The sequence below is a fragment of the Microcebus murinus genome, chromosome 13 (genome assembly GCF_040939455.1).
Source record: "Microcebus murinus isolate Inina chromosome 13, M.murinus_Inina_mat1.0, whole genome shotgun sequence".
In the NCBI taxonomy this organism is placed as follows: domain Eukaryota; kingdom Metazoa; phylum Chordata; class Mammalia; order Primates; family Cheirogaleidae; genus Microcebus; species Microcebus murinus.
Window position 1 is genome coordinate 4,425,639 of NC_134116.1, and position 11,023 is coordinate 4,436,661.

The following is an 11,023-nucleotide window of genomic DNA, read 5'->3' on the forward strand; positions in this document are numbered from 1 at the left end:
TACATTTTCTAAAGTGTCAAATTTAGCATTTGTAAGCTGAGGCTACCATAACAAAACACCACAAACTGGGTGGCTTAAACAATAGAAATTTATTTTCTCACAGTTCTGGAGGCTGGAAGTCCAAGATCGAGGTGCTGTCAGGGGTGTTTTCTGGTGAGGCCTCCTTCTTGGTCTGTAGTCACCACCTTCTTGTTGTGTCCACACCTGGCCCCTTCTCTGTGCATGTGTGGAGGGAGGGAGGGTGGGGAGAGAGGGAGTGAAAAGATACCTGGGGTCTCTTATGGTAATCTGGTAATCTTATGAGATTAGGGTGCTACCCGTATACATTTATTAACCATAATCATTGCCTTAAAGGTCTTATCTCCCAATACAGTACCATTGGGGGTTAGGGCTTCTATATATGAATTTGGGACGGGGGACCACAATTCAGTCCATAACACCATCCAAAGGAAAATGCACTGTAGGCAATTAGATGTATGAATCTGAAGTTTGGCATAGAAGTGCCAGCCAGGGATATAATTCAGAAAGTCTTCAGAATATAGTTAGTATTTGAACCCATTAGACCAGATAACGTCACTAAGGGAGAGTGTGAGATAGGAAAGAAGTATTACTTAGAAGTATAAATATTTGTGTGGTCCTTGCTCCACAAGTTAATAGCCATGTGACCCTCAGCAAGTCACTGGCCCCCTCAGTGGCCTCACTTTCACAGTAGGAGTTAATAACTCCCTTTGCAGAGTTAAATTAAGAGTAACTCAGATAATTCAGGAAAGACTCAAAGAGCACATAAAGGTATTATTGCTGCAAAATGACTGATACTGGTTTGCAGTCAGAAGACCATGTCAATTACATATTTCAGTGCCTATACTACTTGATTATATACTCTTATTTAAACATACTAAATAAAAAATAATTCATTCATTGACTCATAATAATAATAAATGATATTTATTGGATGCTGTAAGCATGCCAGCTGTCCAGCCATATACTGGGACAACAGAGAATATAGTAGTTACTAGTACAGACACAGAGCTTAAGAATTGGAATCACATTTTACAAACCCTTTAAAACGTAAAAATAAAGGCAAGTAAATGTAAGAGGTTTGGCTAATTGAGAGAACAAGTAAGTTAGTGGCAGTGTAATGTGCAAACCCAGATCTAATTGATTTCAAAGGCTGAATTCTTAGCAATTACACCAGCCCAGGATCTTTCTACTACACAAAGGTAAGAATAAATTTATCATGGGGCAGCTAGAGTCCACTTCTGGGAGAATAAACAGTGTCACTCAGTGAAGTAGTACTTATCCCATGCCATACATAAAAATGAGTAACAAAGACAACAGAGAAAATTACAGACAATATGCTTTATAAATATGATACAAAGATCCTCAGCAAACAAAATCCGGTAACAAAATGAACCCAGTATAAATCATAAAAGAATTATATGCTATGACCAAGTGAGATTTAGCCCATAAATACAAGGTAGTTCAACATATGAAAATCAAATGATGTAATGCAAGAAGGAAACTTCCACAACATGGTAAAGGCCACATATGAAAAACCCACAGCTAATGTTATACTCAATTGTGAAAAACTAAATACTCTCCCATAACAAGAGGAACAAATAAGGATCTCTGCTTTCACCACTTTCATTCTAGTCAAAGCAATCAGGCAGGCCGGGCTCAGTGGCTCACTGTAATCCTAACATTCTGGGAGGCCGAGGCTGGAGGATCGCTTGAGGTCAGGAGTTCGAGACCAGCCTGAGCAAGAGCAAGACCCTGTCTCTACTAAAAAAAAATAGAAAAAATTAGCCAGGTGTGGTGGCACACACCTGTAGTCCCAGCTACTGGGGATGCTGAGGCAGGAGAACTGCTTGAGACTAGGAGTTTGAGGTTGCTGTGAGCTAGGCTGACACCGCGGCACTCTAGACTGGGTGACAGAGCAAGACTCTGTCTCAAAAAAAAAAACAACAAACAATTAGGCAACCAAAATAAATAAAAGGCTTTCAAGTTGGAAAACTGTCTCTTATTTTCAGATAACATTATCTTACATAAAAAAAAATCCTAAATAAATCACACACACACAGACACCTGAGTCAATAAACTAACTCAGTAAAATCCCAATTTTTTTTTACAAAAATGAAAAAAACAATTCTCTAATTCATATGGAACTACAAGTGACTCCAAATAACCCAAACAATCTTCAAAAGAAAAAAGAAGTTCCCAATTTCAATACTTACTACAAACTACAGTAACAAAAGCTGTGATACTGAACAGACATGTCAATCAATGTGAAACAATTTGGAATACAGAAATAAACCCATATATCTCTGCCATTTGATTTTTGATAAGAATGTCAATGGGGAAAGTGTAATAATCTCTTCAACACACAGTGTTTGGACAACTGGATATATACCTGCCAAAGAATGAATTTGGGCCCTACCTATGTATACTAAATATGAAAATTAACTCAAAATAGATTAAAGACCTAAATATAAGAGCTACAAACTATAAAGATCTTAGAAGAAAACAGGAGCAAATTTTCATGAGCTTGGAATTGCCACTGATTTCTTAAATATGTCACCAAGACCAAAAGTGACTAAAGAAAAAAATAGATGAATTAGAATTCACCAAAATTAAAACTTTTATCCATCAAAGGACACTATCAAAAAAGTGAAAAGACAACACACAGACTGAAAGAAAATATTTGTAAATCAGGTATTTCATAATTCAGAATATATTAATATAAAGAAAACTTACATTTCAAAAACAAAAAGACAAACAACCCAATCAAAAAATAAGCAAAAGGACTTGAATAGACATTTCTCCAAAGATGATAAGCAAATGGCCAACAAGCACATTAAAAAATGCACAACATAATTAGTCACTAGGGAAGCACAAATGAAAACCACAGTGAAATACCACTTCACACCTACTAGGATGCCCATAAAAGAAAAATAAAGTGGAAAATAGCAAGCGTTGGTGGTGTGATGTGGAGGAATTGGAACACACACTGCTGGTAGCAGTGTAAAATGGTTTAGCTGTTGTGGAGAATTTGCTCTTTCCATAATAAGTTAATCACAGAATTACTATAAAAGCCAGCAATTCCATTCCTAGATGTATACCAAAAATAATCAAAACAGATGTAAAAACATAAAAGCCACTTGTATGTGAATGTTCATGGCAGCCCTAGTCACAATAGCTAAAAAGGAGAAACAACCCAAATGTTCATCAACAAATTAAACCAAATGCTCAACAGACGGGTGAACCAAAGGAGTCATATGATAGAACCTTATCAGCTATAAAAGAGAATGAAGTGCTGACACATGCTATGACTTAGATGAACCCTGAAAGTATTATGCTAAATGAAAGAAACTGTACAGAAAAGCCACATCTTCCATGATTCCACCTGTGTGGGGTTTCCACAGCAGACAAGCCCCGAGAGACAGAGAGCAGGTTAGTGGCTGCCAGGCATGGGGAGAGTTGGCAAGTGGAGGGTGACTACTTAATGAGCATGGGTTTTCCATTTGGGGCAATGAAGAAGTTCTGGAACTTGACAGTGGTGATGGTTGCATGATATTGTGAATGTACTTAAGTCCACTGACTTGCACACTTTAAAATAGTTATAATGGTAAATTTGTATGTTATGCATATTTCACCATAATAAAAATAAATTTAACCTATAAGAAAAATGTTAGCTCATAGCTGAGGTATACACGCATAATAAAATGATTGGATTTTTTAAAAAAGAGTCTATAGCAGTATGTGCCAAAATTAGTATAATAAGTAAATATTTCAGACTATCTCCTCCACTACATCAGACATCCTTGAGTAGACAGACTAGATTCTCATGGTCTGTAAGCAATGCTTGGCAGTTTACAAACCTAAAATAATGTTCTATTCTTAAACAGAAACAATTCTGTGTGTTCATTACAATGAAATCATAATTGTACAATAGGGGAAAAAATCCCAAAGGCTTCTTTCCATCCTATTTTACTCCCCTGATACATAGCATCCCTCCCGAATGCTCCAGGGGATACAATAAGTATCTCACGATTATAAGGTCTTTATGTGACACTTTGTCTTTTGGGGTCTCCATATATTTCTCTTTCTGGAAACTCCGTGAACCATCCTCACTCCTTTGACTACCAATTTTCTCAGAAAATATTAAGTGCTTTCTTTTTTTTAGCTAAGATCCACTCTGATTTAAAGACTTAACACTGTGCCCCAGACATAGATTTGAACAGAATTTAGCATGTCTCCAGCCACAGAGTTGGAGATTTCCACTATTTGGTGGGCTTTAAAATCCCCTGGCTGATCTTCTATTTTTAAGGCCACATGTACTGAATTCATGCATGTTATAAATCCTTGAAATAAAACGTTGCCCATTTTACAACATATCCACCCTGAGTAAAGGGAGACGCTGCTGCCGGCTCATCACCAGTAAGTGACGTTCGTGGGTCTGTTCACCTGTTTCGTGTCATTTAGGATAAACTGGGATCACAGAGTTCATGATAATTCCACTTGAGGGTGATGAGCACTGATCTATTTAAATGATCTGATTTTTCTCTCCTTGTGGGGTTTGGTATTTTATCAGGTTGCCTACACTCTGGGGTAGTTTGCGACTGCACAGTTAACTCAGACAAAATCTGAACTTAAGAATTTCCTAAACTGTCACTATGCCATCTTTCTTCATGATAATGGCATAGTATTTAAGATGAGGTCACATTCTGAAAAGTGAATTTTTATCACGACAGTTTTGATGAATCTCTGTGGGTGAGCTAAGCTTCCTTTACTAGGAATGCTATTTTTGTACTAAGAATCTGGACAGCACGGCCCAGCCCCGGGGGCAGTCAGCAGCTCGGGGCTTTGGGTGAGTCACCGAACATTTCTACAGATAGATCAGAGCACTTCAGAGGCCTCTTTTTCCTCAAAAATTCTACTAAACTATTACCTCATGAGTGACCTTATGGCCCTTATCTCTTGGCAACATTTATACATTTTCTGCATTTTATCAACCGAGAGTCAACAAAGTTTCTATCTCTCCACAGAGGGGATACTGGCACCCACAGGTGACAATGCAATTATCAGTTAAGCCTTTTATTTTTCAGTTAATCCGTGGTGACTCAGCATGTAGGACAATCACCGTGTGTCAAGATTTAGTTTCGTAGTTTCACATAACTCTTCCAATTCGCCTCTTCTCTCCCTCGTTAACATCATGGAAGCTCTCATGTTCTGACAGTCCACCTGCCCCCCGCCCCATTCGGAGGAGGTTGGAATGTGTCCTTCTGGAAGCTTCCTCCCAGAGTGTTAATGCTCCCCTGGCCTGCGATATGCAAATCGGACAACTGTCTCAGCATTTGGGCACTGCAAAGTCGGCCCTGGCACGGCTTCCGTGTGTGGACTGTGGCCAGGCCGGTTCTCTGAGCTCCACTTCTATCTATGCACAGCGGAAGACCTTCGTGTATTTTAAAGCACTATGAAGGTACATGTGTGCTCATGTTATTTCGTTTGATCAACTTCCATTATAGAAATAGGTAAGTTCCACTCTCCATGATTTTAGGAGGGCTGACAGTTGAGTTTACAGCTGTTCTAGTCCCCAAATCTGTATGAACTCTAGCTATAATAAACTGATTCAGCCGGGCACGGTACCTCACACCTATAATCCTAGCACTTTGGGAGGCTGAGGTGGGAGGATCACTTGAGGTCAGGAGTTTAAGACCAGCCTGAGCAAGAGCAAGACCCTGTCTCTACCAAAAATAGAAAAATTTAGCGGGGCATGGTGACACATGCCTGTATTCCCAGCTACTCAGGAGGGTGAGGCAGGAGGATGGCTTGAACCCAGGAGTGTGAGGTTGCTGTGAGTTATAATGACACCACTGCTTTCTACTCAGGGTGACAGTAAGACTCTGTCTCAAAAATAAAAATAAAAATAAAATAAATTGATTCTTCTTTTTCAAATTCAGACTAGAATAAATTAATGTTTTCGGCAAGAAGGGCCCCAGAGGTTTTCAGCGACATTGAAAGCAGGCTGAGATTGTCTCATTTCCCCTATATGGTCTTCACACACTGTCCCTGCTAAGTCAGAGTTTGTTTTGTTTTACTCCATTTGTGTAAGAGCAAAGGATAGTCTGGGCCCCTTTGCAGGCCTCTAGCAGTTCCAAGAGTTCTGTCCTGACCGCACTACTGAGAGATCGCGTGGGGTGTCCTGCACTGCACCCTTATATTCCTCTAGTCCTGCCTCCTCGTGACCACGTGCCATTCCAACCACCCGCCTCGCGATGCGCGCACTACTGCGTGCCCATGGACACCGATTGTATCAGACTGCTGTGTATCAGACCCTGGGCCAGGCACTGCAGACCCGGAAGTAAACAAAATGGTCAGGAAACCATAGTTCCATGGAATTTATAATCTAGTGGAGGGAGGCAGGTCTCACACATAGGAAATAAGAGTAGTCTATTGGTTACAAGATGAAAGGTGCCGTGTATAAAAATAATTCAGGAAAGAAGAGAAGGGAGCTGTGAGAATTTTCGATACTATATGACATGATGAAGGAGGGCCTAAGTTAGAAGGTGACTTTCAAAACAGGACCTGAAGGAGGTGAGCAAGTGGCATTGTGGATATTCTGGGGACTCGCTGACAGGATGGGAAACAGAACCTCACCCTTGGACCAAGACAGCAGGAGTGTGGAGAAGTGGAGCGATCCGATCATATCACATCTTCATGTAATCCTCCGATTGCTTTTGTAGGGGCGATGGAAAATTTCCCCTTTTCCCTCTGAAGGGTCACTAAAAATAAGCTGACAGAAAACCAGACTTATAGGACTAAAGGTAACTAAGTGTATTTGATCACAGTTGTGTGTGACACAGGAGCTCAGCACGAAGACTCGGAGACCCAGGGGAAACTGCCTGGCTTTAGCTGAGGTCCAGCACAGCAGGCCCGCGCGCAGAGCCGCGTGGGGACAGGCTGTGGCGCTGACCCGCCGCCGCGTGGGAGCCGGCAAGGCCTGTCCGTGTAGACCTTCCCGCGCTCTGGGCAGCGTCCTTCCCCCTGGGTTTGCGGCGGGGCCTCTCGCGGATAGGGGTCTCATGACCTACAGCCAAACAAGGTAGGTCAGATAGTTTCTTTATGGCCAGTTTTTACACAAAGAGACAGGGGGAAGTTAGAGTATTTTTATTCTCACTTTATGTCTGGCTTTGGGAAAAGAGGCTCTGGTTTCTGCGACCCGCCTTAGGGAAGAGGGACTTTCGTGTCCGTGGTTATCCCTGCGGGAGAACAAGGGCCACGGACAAGGAGCGCAGGGGAAACTTCTGCTTCCGAGGCTTTGTTTGGGGTTCCTGCTTTTGAGCCCCAACACTTTGTTGAGAATATTTGGAAAGAGAGCAAGGAAGCTTCCGCAGGGAGATGAGCTACGGTTTTAGATGGAAATTCAGGTGCTAGATGACGCAGAATGGGCCGTGCTGGCAGTAGCACAGGTGGGCTGAGAAGGATGAGAACCTGGTAATTTAGTGACGGGAAAAAGCGTGCTGACGACCGCGGGGCTCGAGAGCCCGGCCTCGACGCCGGCGAGCGGCTGGCCCGTGGAGCGCCGCCTCTGCCCAGCTGGCACGTCTCCCTGCACGTCCAGGTTGACTCCTGAGGCTGATAATAAGTAATATTTCAATTAGAAAAAACAGTGCTAGAGATTTTGTGTGGATGCCCATTTTCCCCAAGACTATGTGCATCCCCAGTTTTTTATCATGCATTTCAAATTGGCCTTCAGGACGGTAACGCAGTGCCGCCCACGGGGCAGTGGGGTGGCTGCTTTTGAGAGCGATGGGCACACAGTTTATTTTCAACGTTTGCCGTCTGATGCGAACACTTCATGCCTCATGCCCTGTGCCCTTCCCCCTCCCACAGGTGGCCTTTTGCCCCACCCTCGCTGCATGTGATGATGGGAACAGCCAATGCAAGTTCTCCAGAAGTCTTTGTCCTCCTGGGCTTCTCTGCCCGGCCCTCACTGGAACCTGTCCTCTTCCTAGTTGTCTCGGGTTTTTACGTGGTGTCTCTCTTGGGCAATGGCGTCATCATCCTGGTCTCCTGTGTGGATGTGCATCTGCACACGCCTATGTACTTCTTTCTTGCCAACCTCTCCTTCCTGGACATTAGCTTCACCACAAGCATCGTGCCACAACTCCTGGTCAATCTCTGGGGACCACAGAAAACCATAAGCTATGGCGGGTGTGTGGTCCAGTTCTATGTCTCCCACTGGCTGGGGGCAACCGAGTGTGTCCTTCTGGCTGTCATGTCCTACGACCGCTACGCTGCCATCTGCAGGCCGCTCCGCTACACTGCCATTATGCATCCAGAACTCTGCCTTGGCCTGGCAGTCACCGCGTGGCTGGGGGGTCTGACCACCAGCATGGTGGGCTCCACACTCACCATGCTCCTGCCGCTGTGTGGGAACAGCCGCATCGACCACTTCTTCTGTGAGATGCCCCTCATCATGCAACTGGCTTGCGTGGACACCAGCCTCAATGAGGTGGAGATGTACCTGGCCAGCTTCATCTTTGTCGTCCTGCCTCTGGGGCTTATCCTGGTCTCCTATGGCCACATTGCCCGCGCTGTGTTGAAGATCAGGTCAGCAGAAGGACGGAGAAAAGCATTCAACACCTGCTCTTCCCACGTGGCCGTTGTGTCGCTGTTTTACGGGAGCATCATCTTCATGTACCTGCAGCCAGCCAGGAGCAACTCCCACGAGCAGGGCAAGTTCGTAGCTCTCTTCTACACTGTAGTCAGCCCCACGCTGAATCCGCTCATTTACACACTGAGGAACAAAGATGTGAGGAATGCCCTCAGGCACGTTGTGTTACAGAACTGCTGTGGTTTTACCGGGAAACAGGGACAAGCTTAGAGACTAGTCATTTCTGAAGAGGTTTAAATATATCAAAATTGATTTTGGAGGGCAGACTATTTGGAACATCATTTTTGTTCTAATATTATTTGAGCTCAAGGCAGGTGGAAGTCTGATGGGAGCGTACTCACACACTACTTTCAGACCAAAATGAGGAGAAAATATGCTGGTTTTGTTTTTAAGTAATTATCATATTATTTTGTTAAATTGTTTTTATTGTTTATTATTATGTATGTTGATTGTCATCTCATTTTGTCATTTATATTATTAGACAGATGTTCATAGCATCCAGAGAGGATTAGTTCTAAGACCCCCTCTAGATACCAAAATTCGATGCCAATAAAGTCCCTGATATAAAATGGTGTAATATTTGCATGTACACACATCCTCCCATATACTATAAATCATCTCTAGATTACTTATAATACCTAATACAATGAAAATGCTATGTAAATACTTTTAACATTAATAGTTTGGAATCTCGGTTAGTTGAATTCATGGATGCAGAATCCTCAGATTCAAAGGAATGACTGTATACGTGTGTGTTATACACAGTGTTGTTTATAATAATGTCTGCCACTGAGGGTACCGAATCTATAGTCTTTTGTGTTTTTCCCAATATATGTAAACACTCAGTGCGGTAGATAGTATTAACCTCATAAAGATCAGGTAATTACAGAGCTCTTAAGGGTTTTAACAGAAATTTAAGTCTAAATCTATCTATTCATGGATTTGCTTACCATTTTGCCTATAACCCCTTGAGGTATAATAAGAAATACATATTAATATTTGGTCTTTGTTCTGGTTCCTGTCACAAAACTCCTAAAACCCTTGTGATTTCCTGAGGGATCAGGATGATAGGAGCATCTTTTGTTATTCACAATAAGCCCCTTTCAACCACATCTGGTTTATGCTAATAAGGTGACTCTTAGTGGGTCCCTAGATAGCATCACAAAGGCAGCTTGTTGCCAGAGAAGCCAATCTTGTGATTAGAGGGCTGGAACCACTCCCAGACTTCCAGAGAGGGGAGAGAGGTTGAAGATTGAATTCAATCACAAATGGCCAGTGATTTAATCAGTCATGACTAAATGATGGAATCCTTCATAAAAGCCCCTCAACAATGGGGTTCAGAGAGCTTCTGGGCTGTGGAGCACATCCAGGTGCCAAGAGGGTGTTGTACCCCCAAACTCCACAGGGACAAAAGCTCTGTGCTCAGAACCCTTCCAGACTTCCCAAGCCCCTCTTCCTCTGGCTGTGCATTTATATTCTTTATAATACACTCTTTATAATAAACCAGGGAGCCTAAGCAAAGTACCGTCCTGAGTTCTGTGAGAAATTCTAGCAAAGTCTCAAACCTGAGAAGAACCTCTGATTTACAGCCAGTTGGTCAGAAGTCCAGTTGGCAACCTGGGACTTGTGGCTGTCACGTGAACTGAAAGTAGTCCTGTGGGCTGAGCCCTAACCCTGTGGAGCTTGTCACTAGCTCCAGGTAGTTAATGTCAGAATTGAATTGAATTGTAGGAGACCCAGTGGTCTCCAGAGAGAACTGGAGAACTGGTTTTTGGTGGGGAAAAAACCTTACACAGTTGGTAGCAGAAGTGATTCCTCCTCCTAAAGGAGGAATGTAAAGATGCAAATTCCTCAAAAGTGGAACTTGGAGTTGGATAGCCAGGAAATTAATGGTTTCATCAATAACATGCTACACTGATGTATCTGTAACTACCAACCTATAGACTGTCCTGGACTTTCCGTTTTCAGGAAATATAAGGATGTTTTAAATTACCCACTAGTTTATTTCCTTAACTTTTTTGTATGTGGAAGCATGCTTTCACCATTTTTTTAAAAAGACAGATTTCTGAAGGTTGTAAAAATGAACACACAACACCACCCTGACACAGATAGATCACAGAGTAGTAACCAGCTTTGCTGATTTAAAACTCAAAACAGTATTGTAAAGTTGGTAATATTGACAATTTAGAGATGAGAAATTTCCATCAGAAAGATGGTGTTTATGTTCATCTTTGAGCATTACATAAATAGAGGAAACCACAAAATTATCTATTTACAACAATATTTTTCATGGTTATTCTTTAGGCGGCCTTTTTTCCCAAAAAAAACTTTCCCAAAAAAAGCTTG

General features: G+C 42.4%; 1 protein-coding gene across 1 annotated transcript; it reads left to right on the top strand.

Moving 5' to 3' along the window:
* Positions 1 to 7,060: 7,060 nt before the first annotated feature.
* On the top strand, positions 7,061 to 8,887 carry OR2C3 (olfactory receptor family 2 subfamily C member 3). Its single transcript, XM_012752281.2, has 2 exons — positions 7,061 to 7,102; positions 7,894 to 8,887. The coding sequence occupies exons 1-2, from the start codon at positions 7,083 to 7,085 to the stop codon at positions 8,885 to 8,887; spliced, it is 1,014 nt and encodes a 337-aa protein (XP_012607735.2). The 5' UTR covers positions 7,061 to 7,082.
* Positions 8,888 to 11,023: the final 2,136 nt, after the last annotated feature.